General features: G+C 41.9%; 1 protein-coding gene across 3 annotated transcripts in view; it reads right to left on the bottom strand.

The window, feature by feature from the left end:
- Window positions 1–23,652, bottom strand: part of LOC308099034 (uncharacterized protein) — a 56,716-nt gene that overhangs the window by 28,806 nt on the left and 4,258 nt on the right. For 2 of the 3 annotated variants that reach the window (XM_080447571.1, XM_080447573.1), the window contains exons 3-24: window positions 23,268–23,438; window positions 21,766–21,922; window positions 20,348–20,375; window positions 19,884–19,977; window positions 19,305–19,331; window positions 17,516–17,608; window positions 17,340–17,403; window positions 16,226–16,324; window positions 15,381–15,524; window positions 13,993–14,088; window positions 12,984–13,102; window positions 12,314–12,466; window positions 8,804–8,977; window positions 7,120–7,287; window positions 6,427–6,541; window positions 5,287–5,468; window positions 4,601–4,722; window positions 4,279–4,348; window positions 1,959–2,119; window positions 1,282–1,390; window positions 941–1,072; window positions 1–36 (exon numbers count right to left, since the gene is read on the bottom strand). The exon at window positions 1–36 is cut by the window's left edge and continues 171 nt beyond it. In XM_080447571.1, the coding sequence (XP_080303697.1) occupies window positions 1–36; window positions 941–1,072; window positions 1,282–1,390; window positions 1,959–2,119; window positions 4,279–4,348; window positions 4,601–4,722; window positions 5,287–5,468; window positions 6,427–6,541; window positions 7,120–7,287; window positions 8,804–8,977; window positions 12,314–12,466; window positions 12,984–13,102; window positions 13,993–14,088; window positions 15,381–15,524; window positions 16,226–16,324; window positions 17,340–17,403; window positions 17,516–17,608; window positions 19,305–19,331; window positions 19,884–19,977; window positions 20,348–20,375; window positions 21,766–21,922; window positions 23,268–23,438 (2,514 nt within the window). Of the gene's footprint in view, window positions 37–940; window positions 1,073–1,281; window positions 1,391–1,958; window positions 2,120–4,278; window positions 4,349–4,600; window positions 4,723–5,286; window positions 5,469–6,426; window positions 6,542–7,119; window positions 7,288–8,803; window positions 8,978–12,313; window positions 12,467–12,983; window positions 13,103–13,992; window positions 14,089–15,380; window positions 15,525–16,225; window positions 16,325–17,339; window positions 17,404–17,515; window positions 17,609–18,420; window positions 18,442–19,304; window positions 19,332–19,883; window positions 19,978–20,347; window positions 20,376–21,765; window positions 21,923–23,267; window positions 23,439–23,652 lie in introns of all 3 variants that reach the window. The other variant, XM_080447572.1, reaches the window with a different exon arrangement.

Below are 23,652 nucleotides of genomic sequence, written 5' to 3' on the forward strand. Positions count from 1 at the left end.
GAGACGAGACTCCAGCTGAGTCCGCTCCTCACACAGCTGTACAGAGAGAGAGAGACAGAGAGAGACAGAGAGAGACAGAGAGAGACAGAGAGAGAGACACAGAGAGAGACAGAGAGAGACAGAGAGAGACAGAGAGAGAGACACAGAGAGAGACAGAGAGAGACAGAGAGAGGGACCCCTGGGGGTCCCCGGACCCCACTTTGAGAACCAACAATCTAGTCCATACATGGGCAACTGGCGGCCCGGGGGCCACATGCGGCCCTCACCTTCACTTAATGCGGCCCACAGGTGCATATCGGAATACTGATATATTATTGATTTCAGCTGTTTACAATTCTAAACATGACCCGCTTTAATTACTTCAGTCTATATTAGTAGCTTAATGACTAGTATTAAAATTCTATTGTCTTTTTTATGTCCAATGTATTTGTATTTAAGTTCATAAAGTTAACTAAAAAAGTATAACTAAATGCATTTGAAAATGAATTAAAATGTTACTTTCCAGGATTCCAATAAAAAAATAGCCCAAAAAAATCTGGATTCCAATTAAAAAATAACAAAAATAGTTGATCTACAAGCTCAAAACGCGTCGCAGTGCAACGCGTTTTGAGCTTGTAGATCACCTATTTTTGTGTGCCATAGAATGGCGAAGTACGGCATTAATTTACGAAAAAAGTTAAAATATGGAGATAAGAGGTTTCTGCCCGACAGTATATTATGCAATGTGGAAATATAGTGTAGGGTATATAAATAGGGTATATAAAATATATAAGAGGGTATATAAATATACCCTCTCCATCACCAAAGTTGCCCACCCCTGATCTAGTCGCTCGCCAAAAAGCCAAAAAACTGATCTAAAACCTAACAACGCATCACGCAACTTGTACATTAGTTCCTGACACCATCGTATGACAGAGCACAAATTAGGCATTGGTTTCACCTGTGCGTGTTTCTGGGAGACCTCCTGCAGCTGAGTGGCTGCTTTGGTGGCCTCCTCCTTGGCTGTCTTCAGCTCCTCGTCCTTCTGACCCATTTCCTCATCCTGTCTGGTCACCTGCAGCAGTGGCTTCACCTGGATGACGGACGCATGGCACAGCCAATCAGAGTGAAGGCTCACCCGTTGTTAATCATGAAAAGTGTTATCGGTCAGAGTGCCTGTGTGTGTGTGTGCGTGCGTGCCTGTGTGTGTGTGTGTGCGTGTGTGTGTGTGTGTGTGTGTGTGTGTGTGCGCGTGTGTGTGTGTGTGTGTGTGTGTGCGTGTGTGTGTGTGTGTGTGTGTACCTTGGTGAAGAGCCTCCACCACTGCCAGTTCTTCAGTACCAGGTAGCAGGCACAGTTCCTCTGTAGAACCTTCATGGCGGTCAGCTGCTGCTGGCGCTTGCTGAACGCCCTGACCACACACACACACACACACACACATAGAGGAACCATCACACATAGGCTATTGGTGGTGTATGCTTTCGAGCAGTGGTCTAAAGATGGCATGTCTTGCTATTTGTGTCTTGGCTATTCAGCAGCCTAGCATAGCCGTTTCCTGTTCTGGGTTCATTTTCCCATAGATTCGCTTTACAACGAGTCGCATTGCAATGCGTTGTGAGCTTGTAGATCTGCTGCTATTTTCAAAAGATGTTTATACAATTGAAAACTTGTGAAATGGGACATTCTGCATCTGAAATGTTCTGCAAGTAAATTTCGAATTCCGGACTTTTACTTTCTACATTGCAGTATTGATACTCTTAGTATCAATACTAAAAAAAGAAAGTACCGGTAAGTAAAAAATTTGAGTACTTTTTCCACCACTGCTTTCGAGCGACTGTACGAAATCAAAGTGGATGTCATGTTGGGTATGTGCTGTAACAAGGAACCCTCGTCTCTATTATTCACCGGGAATGGGACAGTGTGCATGCATGAATGCATGTGTACATGCGTGTGTGTGTATGTGTGTGTGAGCGTCTTACTTGCGGCCCAGGAAGCCCCTGCTCTGGGCCTGGAAGGCGATGATAACCACGGTTAGCTTCAGGTCTCTCTCCTCCTCCAGCTGGGCCAGAACCCCCGTCCTGAAGAACATCTTACTCTGACCTATGCGGTACAGGTTAGGATCCAACTCCAGATGCTTCATCTGGGAGAGGAGAGGAGAGGAGAGGAGAGGAGAGGAGAGGAGAGGAGAGGAGAGGAGAGGAGAGGAGAGGAGAGGAGAGGAGAGGAGTTTGATTCACGTTTTTGTTGACAAAAATGCATATAAATGGACATGCTGTATACTGTATTTGTATATACAGTACCTATCAAAAGGATACAACACGAAGGCCCCATTTTTGGCACTGCTAAACCCGTACCCGCTGCCCACTAGCCGTGAATTTCTGCCCATTACCCGTGAAATGGGGATAAGGGAGCTGGCACTGTCCCTATACGCTATTTTGCGGCCGCTATACCCGCTATTCATGACTCCACTATTTGCGCATGGAGGTGTGGCCGTGGGCGTGCTGTTGCATTATCCCCAAAATTGCTATTTTGGCCACACACGTTTGGGAAAGCAACACAAAGTATTATTATTGTAACGCCCAAACCACACCTATGCATAATGTAACGGGTAGTGCAGGTGTTTTGCGGGTAAGGCAGGTGTCCCAAAATAGCAACTTTTGCACAGGAACGCCCCTTGCGCAATGCTAAATCCCCAAATGGGTTTAGCCAGTATGGACTAGAATAGGGGCCCAAAGGCTTTTTTTCCATTGTGGTCCACAAAACTCTACAGTATATAAATATATATATATATATATCAATATGCTCTGAGTAGGTAGAGAGGCCGTCTGGTCTGGGAATAGGAAGGTCGCCGGCTCGACCCTCGGCAAGACACTTAAAAATCCTTAACTGCTCTCCCCGTGTGCTCATCATAGCCATCTGAGCAGCCATCTGCTGGGTGAATGTTGAAATGTAATTTATCTATTTCCCTATAAGGCTTGTGTGCAGTGTTTTATTTATTTTTGATTACTGGTATTTGATTACTGGTATTCTCTGCTATTTTTGAAAGATCTTTTGTGCAAATCTTTGAATACATATATTCGTTGAAACAATATTTTGGAACAACATATTTTGAGATGGGGGAAAATACATGTAATTTTTAGGGTCCTTGACATGAAAAAGTTTGAGAACCACTGACATAGCAACTTACGTTTTTCAGAAAACTGTTAGGATTTTGAAGACATTCGTAGAATCGGCCTCAGGTCTTAATGGGTTAAACCTGGCTCAAGTGTAACATTAACCCCAGACTGCTTGGTCTGTGTGTGTCCTCACCTGTCAGGTTGCCAGGTTGGCAGGGTTGGCAGCAGTGTTTGCGAGGATGTCATCTTGTCTCTCTCTCTAAGCCTCATTGTCTCATTACTTGCCTGTGCCTTGTCTGCAAATGTTTCCTGTGTATTGTGTGTAACTGCGTTCCTTAACCTCTGTTCTCATTTTTGTATACTTTGCTTTCATCGGCTTTTGATTGCTTGTGGTTTCTGTTTGTAATGACTAATTACATATCGGGCCCAGGGACAGAGGACGGTGGAAAATGAGCCATTTAGCAAACACTGGCACGTTTGCAGTGATGACAATGACAGTCAATGTGCACTGTTCCTGTAAACATGAATAAACAGCTAAAACGAAATGGTATAATAAAGGGACAATAAATCGGCTGGACAGCGTCCCGTGAATGTGCTTGGCATCTGTTTGACCAGCTGAGGGGCGTTCAGGACGCACAGAGGACAGGGTGTGATGGCCGGCAGTGATGGAAGAAGTACTCAATTTGTTTACTTTTAAGTAAAAGTATAATTTTGGTATCAGTTTGGTAAGTTCGGTATTCAAAACTTACTTGAGTAAAAGTACAAAAGTACTGGCATCAAAATGTACTTAAAGTACCAAAAGTTAAAAGTACTCATTATGCAGAAGGTCCCATTTCACAATTTGTAATACAATGTATAAGAATCCTTTGAAAATAGCAGATCTACAAGCACTGAGCTTGAAGATCGGCTATTTTTAAATTGCCAAAGTATATAGGTCTGAAATGGTTTTGTAATAATAATCAAAATCTACAAAGTAACTAGTAACTAACGTTTTCAAATAATTATCGTGGAGTAAAAGAACAATATTTTCCTTTGAGATGTAGTGGAGTCTAAAGTATTGAGAATTGGAAATACTCCAGCAAAGTAACAATACCTCAAAATTGTACTTCAGTGCTTGAGCACATGTACTTAGTTATTTTACATCACAGAGCTGTGGAGCTGCTTCCAAACACATCCAACTCACCATGAGAGAGCAGGCCTGCTTGCCATCCATGAAGCCCTTGGGGATGGCGCTGGCGGCCAGGATCTCGTACCTGCACCCGGGACAATGACAAGAAGCTGTTTGATCTCTAAACACACGCACAGTCAAGCTGAAATTATAGTCCATCACGCCAAGGGGTCGCTTGCCAAAAAGAACAGATTTACAAGCTAGTAAAGCGTCGCATCAAGATGCGTTGTTAGCTTGCAGATCTATCCTTTTCGGCACGCAAAACCGCTGCACTAATGATTAATTATGCTTCACACGCACGCACACACACACGCGCGCACACACACAGCTGCCTGACCTCTGTCTGAACTCCTGGAAGACGATGCGGTTGGGGAAACCCTGTCTGCAGATTCGGATGCCCTCCAGCACGCCGTTACATCTGAGCTGGTCCAGGACCAGGTAGGCGTCCATCTTGCCTGCCTGTAAGCAGCAAGAGCATGGATATAGGTGTATGATATATAACCCAACAACGTGAACTGAATGCACAGAAACTAAAACTCTGCTCTCTCTAGATCGACAGCTCTCCACCGGTGGGTCAGAACAAAGGAAGTGAGTAGAGAGAAATGATGTGTTTGAAGCATCGTGGGTCCTCCTGCTGGCTCCATTCGGGTCCCACTGAGAATCAAGTTCAAGACCATGTCTTTCTACTTGAAAACATCTCATGACGTAGGTATAACTAATAATAAGACCATTACTACGTCAAAAGTAACCAACAAACTACACTTCAAATATTACCTAACAAAGAGGCAAAAATGTTGAAAACAACCAATCTATCTAGTTCGGCTATTTTCACAATATTTATCTGTGGAACCGAGTCAAACTAAATTGAATGCCTCAACTCCTACAATTCCAAGTGCTAATCAGGGTGGAGGGTCCCGAGTTCAAATATGATTAATTTGGGGGGTCACGACCTGAAAAGGTTGAGAACCAATGCTCTAGCGGACAGTGCCATGATTTGAATCTTTCTACACATCGGACTCTCACCCTCTTCTCGTGGTTGGGGATGATGCACCGGACAAAGTTGGGCTGGGTGTTGTGCAGGGTGGTCATCAGCTTGCCCAGGGACTCCTTGTAGAGCTGGCCCACCGTGCGGAACATGCCCTTCTTGGACCTGGTGGAGCTCTCCTTCATCTTGGTTAAGGTGTCCAGCCCCACCACATGGTCCACTGGAAACACATGGATGCAACTGTCAGCGTGTGCACAGTAATATCCTCAGCGTTGAGTTCTTATGGACAGAAAACACTCCACAATGTTTTTGTCCCAAATGGGCCGCCGTAGTATTTACAAAGTGACGTGGATGACGTCGCGGGTGAAATCTCGTCTTGCGAGACCGTCCAACATAAACACTGTGGAGTGTTTTCTGTCCATAAGAACGTTAGATCTCACCAAAAAAGAGCAAAGAAAAAAAGCTATTAAAATACGCGATCTAGCGCAAGTCCCATAGGCTCGGATTTTTTTCTACTGTAACACTCGTCCTAGGATAATATCATATAAAAGGTCTAAGAAAAACGTTGTGCGGAATTCTCCTTTAACAGAACACACTGAGTACTTTGCTGTGGACTTATTATAACTATCTGCAAAATGAAGCATTGCGTTAGTTCATGCAGGACAGAGCTTTCAGAGTAGAGAGGGAAACAAATAAAGTAGAGACCCCTGCGGGACCCCAGACAATGAATTATATAGGGTTTTAAGTGGTTAAGGAGTCTTGTGAGTGTGCATGCAGGGATGCTGTACAGTACAGCATTGGTTCTCAAAATGGGGTCCGGGGTCCTTGAGGGGGTTCCAGGGGGGTCCCCAGCAAAATGTGTCAATATAGCATCAAAACTATTTTAACCTTATACTTTGGCTATTCAAAAATAGCAGATCTACAAGCTCATAGCGCGGCACCGAGTGCCGCGCTATGAGCTTGTAGATCTGCTATTTTTGAAAAATCATGGACAATTTGTGCACATCTTTGAATATATATTTTTTGAAGCGAACATTTGTAACCTCAAATCTTTGCTTCTGGGGGGGTCCCTGGAACAACATATTTGCGATGGGGGTCCGCGGCCAAATACATATAATTTCGGGGGTCCTTGGCATGAAAAAGTCTGAGAACCACTGCAGTACAGTATGTAGACTGACCATCCTTCCACAGGTCCTGGATGAAGGTGCTGGAGGAGTTGTTGAGCAGAGCTGTCACGTTGTCGTTCAGAGGGTCCATGTTCTTGGTCAGCCAGTCGGCTGCGTTGTAGTCCACCTTGGGGAACAAAGGAGACTCACTCAGCAGCTATACGATAACGTCAGTGATTCTCAACCAGTGGTCCAGGGACCACCAATGGTCCTTGAGGGGGTTCCAGGGGGTCCCCAGCAAAAAGGTGTTAATACATTTTCACCCTTTTATCCATGTTGTATACGTTGGCTATTCAAAAATAGCAGATGTACAAGCTCACAGCGCGTCACTTCGCGCCGCGCTGCGAGCTTGTACATCTGCTATTTTTGAGGAATTTTTGATTTTTACCAGCTTGCAAAGCACGCTGGTCTAAGAAGAGATTGAGTCTAGTCAACACTTTCTAGACACTTTCTGAAAATATGTTGTAGCAGGGATGTGTTTTTTTTTCACGTTTTCAAGATTTGTTTTGAAAATAGCAGATCTACAAGCTCACATCACGTCGCGATGTGAGCTTGTAGATCGGCTATTTTCAAATATCCAATGTATATAGGTTTAAAAGTGCTCATGTAGCCTATATATACACACAGTATAGTCACTTCTTTTGGGCTTGTTTTCATAGACATGGTTTCTTATTTCTCTCTATATGGTGTGGTGTTGTTCCTCACCGCGCCGGCGTAGTGCAGCACAGCGAATATGAGCTTGAGCTGCTTGTGTTTGTTGAACTTGAGGTGGCCAGTGTGAGTGTTCACCAGCTTCTCCACAAAGGACTGGTCAGTGGCCTTGGGGAACCAGCACTCCTCATCCAGCAGGGCCAAGATGCCGGGAGGGTCTTTCTGTAAGAGAGAGCAAAAGGGTCAATTGTAATGAGAAAAAAAACAAAACACAATGATGATATATGTTATTTCAATTCCAATAGGCTCTGTGCACAGCAGCCATATTGGAAAGAAATTGGGCCTATCTTCCTTACTTCCTTCACATGTGTTACCAATTATACTAACTAGATGTCCCTAACCTCTAGTCACATCCTCCCAACCTCCCAACCTCCGTCATGTGATAAAGAGGTCAGACTTCCTGTATCTGGTTGCTATGGCAACCTGCCAGATCAGGCTGAGGGTCTGATAGGCAAATCAGAGAATCAATCAAGCCGAGAGTCTGATCACTGATCGAGGTGGGGTAAGGAGCCTAAGACATAGCCATAGCTCTGATCAACAGTCTGTGGCGGGTCTTGGAGGCATGTGGAGTGATCCTGTGCTTGCGAATCCCGGACGAACTTTCGGAGCTTTTGTCAATTATATAGTAGTAAGATGAAGGCTCTGTTCCATTCTGTTCAAACGGATTCACGTGCTGATATTGTGCATGTTGTCTCACTGGAAACACTGGAATATAGACAGTGGGTCTCAAAAAAGTGGTCCAGGGACCCTCATGGTTCTTTGAGGGGGTTCCAAATGGCCCCTTACGGGTGTGTAACTCTAAGAGTGTACAAATGGAACTAAATGTCCATGTGGTTCCATTTGTACACTCTCAGAGTTATGGAACTCCTTGAAATTAAAACGTTTGAAAACCACTGTGCTACACTAAATGGAACATAGCCTTCATTAGTATCACTGGTGGTAACACAACGAAGTAAAGAAGAGGCCCAATTTCTTTACAATATGGCTGCTGTTTATAGAGCCTATTCAATTCCATGGGCAGAGGACGCCCTTGCAAACGAGATGCTGCATCTCAAGGAGCTTAACCGCTAATTAAAATTTCGAATTAAAAAAATATATACGATTATTGTGCCAGATGGAAGATTTCATATGCCCCCAAAATACTACTGTAATACTACTACATATTAAATAAATTGATAAAGACAAAAACTAAGGACATTTTCTTTTAGTTTGTTTTAGTACATTTTGTAATAGTCTCGCATGGTCAGACTGTTGCCTCCCACAATTTTCAAATGCTTCCGGTTAGCATGGAAGCTCTGAATATGAAAGCGGATGTGACACCACCTCACATCACATCCACCAAAAATAATCAAAGCATATATAGCTTGCTGCTTATTAGAAATGGAAATTCTAGAAATTAAGTGTAACGATATTTTAAAATATATTTTCGTGAACAGACAAGACGAACAGATGCCAGCTTCCTGTGTCGGATTTCGTGAGGTGTAGTTCCTGACATTCGGAGATTGTGGAATCGTTGGTTGGCTACTCAAGACTAGTTTTGTAAACACACAATTCCATTTCAGTCAGTTTTTTTCTTTTTTTTGTAAAGCCTCCTGTTTATTTCAGTTAACTAAAATGATTGTTTCACATTTAGCGTTTGTTGTTTGTTCATAGATTGAGTGAACTATACAGTACTAACCTTGCTCTCGATGAGTTCGATGCAGGGCTCCAGGTCGAGGCCAAAGTCGATGAAGTTCCACTCGATGCCCTCCCTCTTGTACTCCTCCTGTTCCAGGATGAACATGGTGTGGTTGAACAGCTGCTGCAGGCGCTCGTTGGTGTAGTTGATGCACAGCTGCTCAAACGAGTTGTCCTGCACGGAGGAGAAACGGTGCGTCATTATAATTCAGGGCAGTGATGGAACATGTTTGTGGAACATGCTTTGCTTTAAGTGAAAGTATCGATACTGCAATGTAGAAATATTGTTGTTACAAGCAAAATGGGCATCAAAAACTACTTAAAGTAACAAAAGTAAAAGTACTCATTGTGCAGAAGGTCACATTTCACAAGTTTAAAATGTATACAAACTTTTGAAACTAGCAGATCTACAAGCTCACAATGCGTCGCATCGCGACACATTGTGAGCTTGTAGATCGGCTATTTTCAAATGGCTAAAATATTTAAAGGGCTGAAGAGGTTAATGTATGTTTTGTGATAATAATCTAAATCTGCAAAGAAACTAGTAACTATAAAGCTGTCAAATAATTGTAGTGGAGTAAAAAGTACAATATTTGACTCTGAGATGTAGTGGAGTAGAAGTCAAAGTAATACTCCAGTAAAGTAAAAGTACCTCAAAATTGTACTTACAGTAAGTACACTGCCCTGCCAAGGCAAAGTGCAGTAACTACGGAAATAAAACATCTCTGAAAATTTTGTTTAAAAGTGATTCAACTGGTCAGTTAATGAGATATTGGCATATAAGTGATATTACACTAATTGTACATCTGTTCTTGAGTTAATTGTTTATCCCCCAAAATCACAAAGGCTAATTTGACCTTTGGGATACACAAAGTTGGTGTGTCCAAAAATGTAGTTACTGCACTTTGGCATGGCAGGGCAGTACAGTACTTAGTACTTAGTTACTTTACACCACTGTATCCAGGGTTCCAGTTGTTAAACAAAAAGAAGGGTCGGGGGCATTTTCTTAAGCACAGTCCTGTATACTTCTTCGTATGACAATTAGTGAAAATAGACGCTCTACAAGCTCACAACAATGTTTTACATATGTAGAAAAATGTAGAAAATGTGCCCAAAATAGGGACACCAGGGTTAAATGTGGTTATAAACATCAATCATTTCAGAGAGTCTACATTTCCCAAAAGGATGAAAAAAAAAAACGACCAGAGAGGAGGGATATTATTAAAAGCGGCGGCACATTGGGCATCCTCCAACATCCCCCAGCAAATCCCTGATCATATCAAAAGCATTTCAAGTGGACTAAATAGCTTAATCTTTCCAGGGTCACTGGATAAATAGCTTAGCAGGGTCGATGGATACAAGTGAAGCCAAAATCTGGGACGTGGAAAATGCACTGCTTCTTGATGCTTGTCATGTAGGGTATGTATGTAGCTGTGTTGTTATTAGTTGCAGCTGTTACTGCAGTTATCGATCATGGTGCTATTGGAGAGCACAAACCAAACAACATGTGATGTGGGTGAGCGACTGATACAAAATGTATTCATTAGAACATCTAATACAATGGAAATAAGAGAACAAATGTGACATACAATTGCATAACAACGCCTTGCCAGATTCGGGACACGATTATAATATCTCTGCTGTTCGGCCGGAACCAGCTAAATCCAAAATGGTAATTGTTCAGGAAATGAAAAACAAAATATAAATTTTTCAGAAAATGAAGAAAACCTTATATTTTTTAAACAAAGCAATACTGCCTCATCAAACTTGGTATTGTGACTTTATATATTATCAGATACTTGCATGTGTCATTATATTATCACCACTTTACCCAAATCCAGTGCAAGTGGAGTTAAGAACAGCTGGCAATGGATCAAAGCTCACAACACATCACAACACATTGTGAGCTTGGAGATCAGCTATATATGGTGAGCGCCATCCTCATATACTATAGATCAAGCTGAATTCTGTACTTAAACAACTTTTATTTTAACATGCATTGTAAACAACCATGGATCTAACTGTTACCACTGTTGTTCTTCTACAGTTGAGTGCAACAAACAATTCTGCCTCAATACTCAATCATGTATTTAACAAAAGCGATCATGGCACACCAACAATAAATAAATGGCAAATAAATACAAAATACATTCATGAAAAATAGAATCTGTCAAATCTGTAGCCTACTGCACTAACAATAACAACCACAGTTGAATTTACCTATCATCAACATTTTATTATCACACTGTTGTGTGTTGTGTGTTGTGTGTTGCGTGTGTGTGGTGGGTGTTTCTTAGTGCTTTAGATTGTCATAAAAGCTGTGAAAGTCTTTTGGCATGATCTCCTTGAGCTCTTGGAGATGTTTGAAACAAACTCCTGCACACACTCATTCTCTGTCCATTAACATTTAAAAAGAAAACACGAGCAGATGACCTTTGTGAAGACACCCTTCTCCTCTTTACTGGGGTGACATCTATCAAACCTTGCACATACATTCTCTTCTCTTCCCAGTTTATGTTCTCCCAAAAGCATTGAAAAATCTTCTCCCTGTCTGCCTCATACAGAGCAGAGCTTCTCGAGAGCCTGAGAGGAGGGGGGAGTTGTTTGTTTTTGACGGACAGTTTGAGGGTCCAATGGAGTTAGGAGTTTTCGTCAGAGGCGCTTTTTAATACTTTTCATATGTTATTATTAAAAAAAAATGTACACAGATGTAGAGGGGGTTCAATAGCGTTGATTTATGAAAAAAAAATAAAAAATGAAAATGGAGTTAGCTGGTCCCGGCTGGACACTGACGATATGCTTTTGGGTTAGTCTGATGGCTCGGGACTACAATGGAAACTCACGACTCGGGACCACAATGGAAACAAGCCCCTGGGGCCTTTTGTGTTATCCTTTTACCAATCATTGTAAACCGTACCTCTGCACAATCTGTAAACTGTTACCTCTCTCACTGCCAAGAACGACTTATGACGAGACATCGTCATAACGCACTGGCTGCCAAGAAAGAACGACTTATGACGACTTTTTTTGGGGGGGAGAAAAACATTTAGAACCCAAGATATCTTGATCCGAAGATTTGCTGCTCCATTCACTTCTTGGTTAACTTATTACTTAAAAAGGCTGTATCTCGGCTCCTGTGTACTTTTTTTTTTTACAATGTATTTTTGGCCCAGACATGTTATTTTCAAAGGCAGACAATTAATGTCAACGAGGTCGTGACGACCTCGTTGACATTTGTGAAACCACACAGTGAAACCCTCAGTGATTAGCAACCATCAGGGGATCGATCATACTGGAGATAAATATTCTGTGACTACCGGTACTTGAAAAAGAAAATTGAAAAATGGCTGGCAGTGGGTGCACGCAGCCAGAAATAAATCTGGCAGTAGGAGTTAATAAAGTATTCAATCAATCAATCAATTGTAAATGCAATCAATTGTAAATAATGGCGTGGCATTATGACATAATATGACGGTGACTTTCTGAAAGCATCAGGTTTTTAAGGCCTCACCTCGAAGATCTCAAAGCCGGCGATATCCAGGATGCCCAGGAAGCAGGAGGACTGCTTCTTGCTCTTGTCGAGGGTCTTGTTCACCCTCAGCAGAATCCAACGGAACAGTCGCTCATACATGGCCTTGGCCAGAGCCTCCACGGCCGAATCAGCCTGAAGGGAGAGATTGGGGGGAGAGGTCGGAGGGGTCATACCAATACACCTAGCTAGAAACGTGTGACCAACAAAACCATTATGTTCCTATGGTACTAGCATACTGTATGTACGCTCTGTGTCGTGTTTCACTATAGCTATATAGTTTTTAGGTACGAGTAAAAGTTATAATATTCTCAACTCTTCCGGGTACATTAATGTAAAAGTGCTAATTTGTTACAAACCCTGTGTAGCCCTGATTGAAATCTGCAATTAGAATAATTAGCCTTTTTAAAACAAGGTAGTCCCCACTCCAGAGAGTTCCGACTTGTACAACTCTGTGGTTACGCACAATTCACGTTGTGCGTCATTCTGTGTGCGCCAGACAGTGTGTGTGTGTGCATGTTTAAGATGATAGAGAAGAGAATCCTTAAGAGAAAGATTATCCTTATGTTATCCTTATGCAACCCAATTTCAATATTGGTTAGTATTTTAAAACTGTTTTAAAACTGTAACTGTGAGACCAACTGTACAGTACCTGCTGCTTGGTCTGAGCCTTCTGCACCACCTCTCGGCCCACTTTGATGCGAGGGGTGAGGATGGCCCGGGTGAAATCCACCACGTTTATGCCCTGCAGGTGACAAACCTTCTGGGCCGCTGGAGAGAGAAGAGATCCAACATAGATTGTAGAACTAAACATTCATGTTGAATGATACCCTACCTACACAGTGAGTATCAATATTAAGCATACAAGCATTTGATATTATTGAACGCTGCAGAAGCTATTGGAAAGCAGGCCTACTACGGAGGTTCAGAAGTGGTAATTGATTGAAATAATGGATATCTCAAATGTAAGTAGTCTACATTTTGCTGAGAAAAATGTGCAAACTAAGACACAGCACAGTCACCCGTATTGACTGTTAGTTATGTTGTGTGGTGTATGGTTGGTTAACCCATTAAGACCTGGAACGCATCTGTGTCACCTTTTCATTTGAGCTAAAAAGCATTATTTTACACACACGGCTATTCAAAAATAGCAGATATACAAGCTCATAGCGCGGCACCGAGTGCCGCGCTACGAGCTTGTAGATCTGCTATTTTTGAAAAATTGTGTGCAAATCTTTGAATATATATTGTTTAAAGTGAACATTTTTAACTCTATTCTTTGCTTCTGGGGGGTCCCTGGAACAAAACATTTTGAGATGGGGTCGGCGGCCAAATACATATCATTTTGGGGGTCCTTGACATGAAAAAGTTTGAGCACCACTGACATAGAAACATACGTTTTTGCAGAATACTGTTGGGATTTAGAAGACATTTGTAGAATCGGCTTCAGGTCTAATTCGTTGTGCTGTTCGCATTATGATATGTTGTTATGTTATCTGTATTGGGTGTTAGTTATGTTATTGTGGTGTATAGTTGTTGTATGTGCTATTAGCATTATGACATGTTTTTATGTTACCTGTATTGAGTGTTAGTTATGCTATTGTGGTGTATACAGTAGCTGTATAGCTGTGCTATTAGCATCTTGACATGTTGTACGTTACCTGTATTGTCAGGCAAGGTGGCTTGTTCACTGTTCCTTTCCATTACAAACCTAATGTTACCCAACTGCAGCACAGTGGAGACCACCTTAAACATCCCTACAATACAGGGGTTTGAACAAGTACCAAAGAAAGAAACAAACAAACAAACAAACAAACAAACAAAGAAAGAAAGAAAGAAAGAGAGGATTAGATAAGCAATTATTTCAGCTAAACACAATTACTTTTGCCTACTTGTTTGAATCATTTCCATTCATCTGTATAAAAACTGGATGAAATGAACAGAAATGTCATATTTCCATCATTATTTCCATGTGGTTCTCCACACTCTTTTAACCACCTTCAACCTGGTGCCCCTATTTTGCGCATTAAGGGCAATGCTGAAAAATTTAAGGGAAAATATCCGATCGACAAGCTCACAGTGCTGCACTGCGGTGGGTTGTGTGCCTGTAGTAGATCATCTATTTTCCCTGATTTTGATTTTTTTTTTTTTTAAGAAAATATATTATGTGGCCTGTTATGGCAATAGTACATTAGGCCTATATCTATTTTGATTATTGGTACCGGTCATTGTTATTTGCCAATTCTGCCCTCTGCAATTTTTGTTTACAAAGCCTAAAAGGCAAAGAGAAATGTTGCTTTTATTTATGTTTCAACGTTCAATACCAAAAAACACAATCAAATCATTAGTCACAATTATTTGTAAGACAATTAATTGTCAACTAAAATGTAAAAAATGTGATAGTACTAGTCAACCCTAGTGTTGGATTCTCTGAGTCAGTGGTTCTCAAAGTGGATTCCAGGGACTCACAGGGTTCGTTTAGGCGGTTCTAAATTGACCCTAAATTGAACAAGTCTGTTACTCTGACAGTGTACAAATGGAACCAAATGGACCTGTTAGGGTCCATTTGGTTCCATTTGTAAAAAAAAAAATGTCATAACTCCATCCCGGGTCCGCCGCAGCTAAAAACATGCGCCTATGAGACTTGCTCTAAATCGCGTATTTTAATAACTTTTTGTTGTTAGTTTTTTGCTGAGATCTGATGTTCCTAGTGCGAGAACACTATGCAACGTGATTGTCTTGAATTCGCTCCACCGAAGTCTCTCTTTAGTGAGACTTCCGGCGCCCCACCAAAAAAACAACCCAAAAAAGCTATTAAATACGCAATTTAAGTCCCATAGTCGCGGGTTTTTAGCTGTGGCGGACCCGGGATGGAGTTATGAAATGTTTCTACTGTACCATTCATCCTAGGATATCATAACATCATAGAAAAGGTAAGAAAAAAAAGGGGAGACCTTGAAACGTGAAAGTTTGAGAACCATTGCTCTGAGTCATTGGTTTCAGTGAGTTGGATGACGGTGCTGTCTTCTTAGCAGTGAACCTACTGTACCTAGTCTCTCTTCCTCAGTGAAGCCCATGATCTCCATGGCCTCCAGGGTCTCAACAAACATCTCGTCGTCCTCTTGGCCCGGAAGCTCCACGTGGCCGTCAATCAGGAAACGATAGCTGCCGAAATCCTCCAGGAGCAGCTCCTCTACGCGCACAGGCATGCACACACGCACACATGCGCACGCGCACACGCACACACACACACACACACACACACACACACACACACACACACACACACACACACACACACACACACACACACCCACACCAACAACAATGCTGAAAAATGTACGGGAAAATATCCGATCTACAAGCTCACAGTGCATTGCGGTGCGTTGTGTGCCTGTAGTAGATCATCTATTTTCCCTGATTTTGAAAAACTCATATTTTTTACTTGCGTAAAAGTATCAATAATTCAGAATTTACTTGAGTAAAAGTACAAAGGTATTGGCATTAAAATGTACTTAAAGTACCAAAAGTAAAAGTACTCATTATGCAGAAATCTTCCATTTCATGTTTTCAAAATGTATCCAATCTTTTCAAAATAGCAGATCTAGCCAAAGTCTATATAGGGCTGAAGTAGTGTATGTTTTGTAATAATAATCAAAATCTACAAAGTAACTAGTAACTAAAGTTTTCAAATAATTGTAGTGGACTGAAAGTACAATATTTGCCTCTGAGATGTAGTGGAGTAGAAGTAAAAGTATTGAAAATTGGAAGTACTCCACTAAAGTAAAAATACCTCAAAATTGTACTTAAGTACAGTACTTCAGTAAATGTACTTAGTTACTTCACACCACTGCCAGAGTTCATACGCTGACGACGGTAAGAAAGTTTGCTCACCACGCATCTTGTCTTTGGCTCCTGCCACCATGTAGTAGAAGATATGGAAGGATCTCTCGATCTTGGCCTGGCGAATACAGCGAGATTTCTCCAGCAGGTCTGGTCCGGTCAGGAGATGGTTAAAGACAAACCACTCGTCTCAAATGTATGGGTTATTTCTATTTAAAATGTACAGTATGTGTGTGTTTCTGATCCTTCTCTGTGTTTTAGCCTCAAGTTAACAAGCCCCAGGCTAAGTTCACGTAGCCTGGTAAACACCCCCTCCCTCCGGAAATCTCATGCATTGCATTGCATTTGGTTTCAGGAAGGAGGGTCTGGGATTGCTCACAGAGTAAAGCTGCCCGAACCGCTGCGCATACGAACCAATCAGCGGCTGCTAGGGGCGGGATCATCCAATCACCTGCCTAGTAGCTTGAAAAAATGAAACTCCGTCTGTCATCGATTCTGCGCCCGAAGTCTCAGATGCAAGTACGCTGTGAAACAAAATGTGTGTCGCAAGCTTCTTCCATTTGACGGAGTGAGGTTAAAGTTCACGTGTCCAATCTGTTGTGCCGTCTGCTTTAAATAACTTTATTGACATCGTCAACCAGTAGGTGTCCTACCTGACACCAGGGTCTACATTTCTCAATTGTATTAACATACCCATACCATACAGATATGTTAAAATGACGTTTTAGTCAAGTTGGGCTAGACTTGTCAATTCTACAGTAAACATAGTCGCACGTAAAAAATAGAGGGACGGTCAGAAACTGTTACCTTTACTGGAAAATAGTTTTAGCAATTTTACAGGTTATATGCACAGGGAATCATACCTGCAAGTGCACAACCTAACACTAACACTGAAGTGTTAACCTGTGCTCTGACCATAATTCTAATGAGCATATAGTAACTATAGTTGTGGTCTTTTCTACTGTTAACCTTGCTCCAGATCAGGGCCAGCATGTCCAGGGCTAAACAAGTTGTAGAATATTGAAAATGAATTAACATGAATGAATATTTCCATGGACTAACAGCTGCCTTACTCAATCTAAGTAGCTAAATGTTAGTTTGTTTTCTCTCTCTCTTTCTTATATTTTGTGAGGACAGAACAGCACTGTTTCATCTCAGAGGATACAGGTGTCGATGTTGGCTCCGACAATGAATCCTGTCACGTCAAAGTTGAGCTTGATGAACTTGCCCTGTGGACAGACCATTATGCTGTAAACGAAGGCTAAAACGCATAACAAGTTAATGTCATGAATTACTTTGGTGACAAAGGCCCCCAAAATGTATAGGCTCAAAGTGACTTACAAATCGAGAGGAATTGTCATTCTTTATGGTTTTGGCATTTCCAAAGGCCTCCAGGATGGGGTTGGCTTGCAGCAACTGCTTCTCTAGCTCCCCCTATACAGCACAAGACATTATAGGTCAGCAACCTGTCTGTCTATCTGTCTAAATATCTATATAAATTATATCTATTCTGACCTCCATTAGTCGAATAGTCGACAAATCGATCGAGGGAGTCTGATTCGACTGCCAATCTCTCAGCAATTTTTTTTTGATGATTCGACTGAGTGATTGGCCTAATTTGTTATATTAATTAACTAATAGTTTGCCAAAAATAGGATATATATCATGATTTACTGGGAGAAACCAAGCAAGTAGCCTATATTATGTTAAATCAGACATTAAGCACCCCCCACAGCCCAAATGGAATGATCCTCTATTGCATAACTAGTTTTCTTCTTTTTTTTTGCATGATTCAACCACCAGTCGACTATAAACAACATTTGGCCAATCAGATTCAACTATATAAATTCTTAGTCGGGGACAGGCTTCTATCCACTAATCATCCTTTCATCTATCTTGTTCAGCACACAATAATCAATAGACTGTAGAGAGATGCGCACAAGCACACACACAGACAGCATATGAGCACAGAGAAGTAAACACATGCACACAGAGGTACTTGAATCAAAACCTTTCAAGCACAATCATGCTCTAGTAATAATAAGTAAGTCTGAAAATGCTGAATTTGTACACAAAATGCATGCAATATAGGAGTGATTGACGTAATAGTGTTGCAGTAATGTTGCTTTATTGTTTGGTGTCTTATTACATGCTAGTCATGCCACACAGTGACACACAGTGTCAACCAAATGGACCTGCGCGTGGATACGGGTCCATTTGGGTAAATAACTTCGGGATATACTCACATAGTCCAGACCTCCTCCCTGCTACAGTTGAGGGAGAGCACCATAGACTAGGGATTAGTAATCAATTGATATTTCTAGACTGACCTAGTGTTTAAATTATAAACATATGAAATATATATGGATGTTATGTTTTTGACATCAGTGCATGGTGTATTGTACATGTTCCATGTTTGTTATGTTCTTTGTGTTTTCCTGTGGTTCATTGTGCAAAGCAAATTCCCCTAGGAGCAACAGAGGTTTAATAAATACATTCATTCATTCATTCATTCAATCAGTTGTCTTGTTTCAACCAGGGTTGATATGGAACATTCTCACACCCATCGCTTCAAATGAGCAGTGGTGGAAAAAGTACTCAAATGTTTTACTTAAGTAAAAGTATCAATACTGCCCTGTCAAAGTAATTTACTTGAGTAAAAGTAAAAAAGTATTGGCAACAAAATATACTTAAAGTACCAAAAGTAAAAGTACTGAAATATTTGAAAATAGCAGATCTACAAGCTCACAATGCGTCGCGATGCGACGCGTTGTGAGCTTGTAGATCTGCTATTTTCAAATAGCCTATGTCTAAAACAGAGCTAAAGTGGTTAAGGTATGTTTTATAATATCATAATTTACATCTGAAAAGTAACTAGTGACTAAAGTTTTCAAATAATTGTAGTGGAGCAAAAGTACAATATGTGCCTTAACGTAACTTAGTTACTTTACACCACTGCAAATGAGTGACGAGGTGTGGCCAACTCTGACCATGCTTCACCCAGCGGGACTCCCGAAAACATAGTAAAGCGACCTGAGAGTGAGAAAGTGTTGTATGCAAAGCTCCATGCCCACCACCGGCATTAACAGCCAACGTTAAATACAGCTTTGTGCCGTGTAGATCTCCTCACCTTGGCCATCGTTAGGGCACTGGGCTCCTGTTGTGTACAGAATGTACACTGTAATACTCACAACATCACACTTATACACATCGTATGTGCATCAAAACAAAACTTGGTTCTCAAGAAAGATACTGGCTATGGATTTGTTTTACATTTAGAAAAAGACTTCTCTAAAATTCCATTGGCGCATCAGGCAAAATCAGGTTCAAGCTCAATTTATACTCCATCAACGGTGTTGAATACCAGCTTGGCACGTGTGTCATATACATAAATGGACTATGAATTATTAGGCAATAGGCTGAACTGCCTACATTTTCTGAAATTGGATTAATGCCATGCGGCATGTGTGTCTGTGTGTGTGTCTGTGTGTGTGTGTGTGTGTGTGTGTGTGTGTGTGTGTGTGTGTGTGTGTGTGTGTGTGTGTGTGTGTGTGTGTGTGTGTGTGTGTGTGTGTCTGTGTGTGTGTGTGTGTGTGTGTGTGTGTGTGTGTGTGTGTGTGTGTGTTTGTTTGTGTGCGTGCGTGCGTGTGCATGTGCGTGTGCGTGTGCGTGTGCGTGTGCGTGTGCGTGTGCGTGTATGTCAACTCACAGGGTCCTTCTTCCCCTTGTGTGACGAAGCCACCAGAGCCAGGTACTGAATCACCTTCTTGGTGTTCTCTGTCTTCCCTGCTCCAGACTCTCCTCTGGATGGAGGGATGAGAGGGGAGGGGTGAGGGAAGGGTGGATGGAGGGATGAGAGGGGAGGGGTGAGGGAAGAGAGGATGGAGGGATGAGAGGGTAGGGGTGAGGGAAGGGTGAACAGCTCAGGGAGAGAGTGAATTTACAGGAGATATTACGTACGGAGAAGAGACATGTGAGCGAGAAGGATTGAAGAGCAAGGGGCCACACAAAATATACGTCAAACCTAAGTAAATAGGTGAAAGCCCTAATTCATTCAAATCAGGCTGGTCTTCCCGCATGCACTTTAGTGAAAATGACATTCCTCTCAGAGCCTCAGAGGAAAGTCTTACTGTATGTGATGGGAAAATATAATTTTTTGGTGTTTTCACTCACGTGCATAGGATTGACTGGTCCTCACGGTCTACGGAGGCACAAAACAGTGGCGGAGAGAGAGAGAGAGAGAGAGAGAGAGAGAGAGAGAGAGAGAGAGAGAGAGAGAGAGAGAGAGAGAGAGAGAGAATGAGCAAGAGAGAGAGAGAGAGAGAGAGAGAGAGAGAGAGAGAGAGAGAGAGAGAGAGAGAGAGAGAGCAAGGTTATTGGGGGATAAAACAGGTCCTCAACTCAAACTGACCCTGATCTCTGTTCAAGTCAAGCTGAACGCTCAAAAAGCGTTGACCTTTCAGGGTTCCAGGCCCATTCACCGGTAGGATAAGAAAAACTCCTTAAAAGCTAGGTCAGTCAAGAGATTAAGATGCTGGCTAAAAATAGCTACTAGTGTGGACTCAGGGTCTCAGGGAGTGTGCCTCTGTGCTCCATGTATGGCCATTTCCATGGTGAATGGAAAAGTAGGGGCTTGGTTTGAGGTCGCCGGTAGACCATAGAGTGCAGACTGATTGCTGACAGCGCAGCACCTGCCATAACCCATTAAGACCGGGAACGCATCTGTGTGTTGACCAGTTAAACCATTATTTTATACTTTGGCTATTCAAAAATAGCAGATATACAAGCACTCTGTGCCATGCTATGAGCTTGTAGATTTGCAATTTCTTTCAAATTTTCAAGATAAAAAAAAAAAAAACAGATCTACAAGCTCGTAGCGCGGCACTCGGTGCCGCGCTATGAGCTTGTAGATCTGCTATTTTTGAATAGCCAAAGAAATGAATGGGATAACATAGGAACTCTGTGGGCTGTGTTGTATCTTATGGCATGACCTTGGCTTGGTAAAGCCAAGGTATAATACATCTGCTCTGAGGAATACATGATACATGACTTGTCTTATCACAACAATTGACAGTAAAATCCGCAGTGTTCATTTAACTTAAGAGTACTTAAGTTAAATGAACACTGCGGATTTTACTCTTAAATGTAACCAGTTACATTTGCACACTTTCGAAGGTAAATTAAGACTTAAAGGGATAGTTCACCCCCAAAATGACTTTTTTTCCTATCGATTCGTTTTTAGTTTTTGTCTCATTCCTAAGCCAATCATTTGATGACCGGCAGCGGTTCCGGTAGGAGACACAAAGAGTCTCCTTTGTGTCTCCTACCGGTCCGATGGTCATCAAATTATTGGCTTAGGAATGAGACAAAAAAAAATAATTCCCCATGAATTCAAGTCTCCATCACTAATCGAACTATCCTTTTAAGGATTTTACTGTGTATTGTTCATAATATTGCCCATACTGTTGTTCACACCTATATTCTGCATGTTGGTGTGTCCTTGTCTTTCCACGCACACACACACACGCACGCATGGACGCACGGACACATCACGCACGCACGCACACACACACACCAGGAAGTGCACTAACCTTGCATCATGTTCCTGTAGGCGTTGTCTGTGATGGAGTAGATGTGTGGGGGCACCTCGTGGCGTTTCTTGCCCTTGTACATCTCAATGACCTTCTCAGAGTAGATGGGTAACATCTTGTAGGGGTTCACCACCACGCAGAACAGGCCCGAGTACGTCTGGGAAGACATGAGAGATGGACGTGTTTAAAAACATGCGTGTGTCTGTGTGCGTGTGCGCGCGCGTGTGTGTGTGTCAGAATCAGCTGTATTGTCACATAACAGGTTTAAATGTGCAAAGAAGTGGGTGAAATTATTGTTCTAGCACACGCTGCATCGTTTTTTAGTTTTTTGTGAGAAGAGCATAGAGGTAGAGTAAGGAGAGATGCACACACGCATTGTGTTCACAATGCGTGTGTGCATCTCTCTCTCTCTCTCTCTCTCTCTCTCTCTCTCTCTCTCTCTCTCTCTCTCTCTCTCAATGCCTGAGAGTAGGCTTACACAAATCTAGAGAGAGATGGGAGTCTGATTTAAATATTACTATTGATGAAGGTTTGTGGTCTGATTTGTGTCGTGATAGCCTCTCGGCTACTATTAATTCTAGATATAGACTGACTCATTATAATTTTCTCCATCAGCTTTATTACACACCTCAAAAGTTGCATAGATATAATTCTGAGATATCATATCAGATTTATGTTTTAGGTGTGGTACAGAAGAAGGCTCCCTTTTGCATTGTACATGGCAATGTATAAAAGTTAAAACATTCTGGTATGATTTCTGTGACACACTGGCTAAAATTATAGAGGCTCCCTTCCCGTTAGACCCTGAAGTTTGCCTCTTAGGCAACTTCACTGCTATCAGTGCAAAACTAAGAAAACACAAAATTAAATTTATAGAGGTGGCACTTGGAGTGGCTAGGAAATGTATTGCAATAACATGGAAGTCTGACTCCCCCCTCGGCATTGCGAGATGGTTCTCAGAAATGAACAGTTGAGAAGATTACTTATAGTTTAAGAAATGGGTTTGGCTTTTTTGAAGACTTGGCAACCTTATTTGGACTATATGGAAACGTTGTCCCTACCTGTATCAGAGATGTTATAGGTTATCTACAGCTATCTCGGTCTAGATCTATTATTTCTCGAAGCTACTTAGTGTTTTTAAACAGATTTGTCTCTTCTTGATGTTCCTTTTCTTTCTTTTTTGTACCTTTATTATTATGTTTTGATTCTTTTTTATTGTATCTGTGCTGTCCTTTATGTATGTGGGTTTGTATGTGGGGAGGGGGGAGGGATGTGGGGGGGTTGTATGTATACTTTGTGAAAAATAAATTAAAATAAAATAAAATAAAATAAAGTATAGTAATAACATAAAAATAAAGGTGTACGGCACCTTTCATAACATAAGTTACAAAGCTGCATCAACCAATACTTGTGTGTGTGCTTGTGCCCGGACGTGCATGTGTGTGTGCGTGCGTGAGTGCGTGCGTGCGCACGCGCGTGTGTGTGTGCGTGCGTGTGCTCACATAGATAAGGCTGGAGAAGTAGCGCTCTTTGAGGTTGTGGAGGACGGAGGCCTCGTTGAGGCAGGTGAGCGTGGCCATGTCCTCCACCTTGCTGAACTTGGGCGGGTTCATCTTCTGGATGTCGTCCTTGTTCACGGTCACCTTCTGACCGTTGGGCAGCTCCACCACCACCTGGGAGGAACCAGGACGGAGACCGGGGAAGAATCAGTGTCATTTTTAGATTTTTTTGGCTATTAAAAAATAGCAGATATACAAGCTCATAGCGCGGCACCGAGTGCCACGCTTCTGGGGGTCCCTGGAACAATTTTTTTTCATATGGGGGTCTGCGGCCAAATACATATAATTTTGGGGGTCCTTGACATGAAACAGTTTGAGAACCACTGAT

This window comes from Gymnoscopelus braueri (assembly GCF_963280865.1).
Source record: "Gymnoscopelus braueri genome assembly, chromosome: 13".
In the NCBI taxonomy this organism is placed as follows: domain Eukaryota; kingdom Metazoa; phylum Chordata; class Actinopteri; order Myctophiformes; family Myctophidae; genus Gymnoscopelus; species Gymnoscopelus braueri.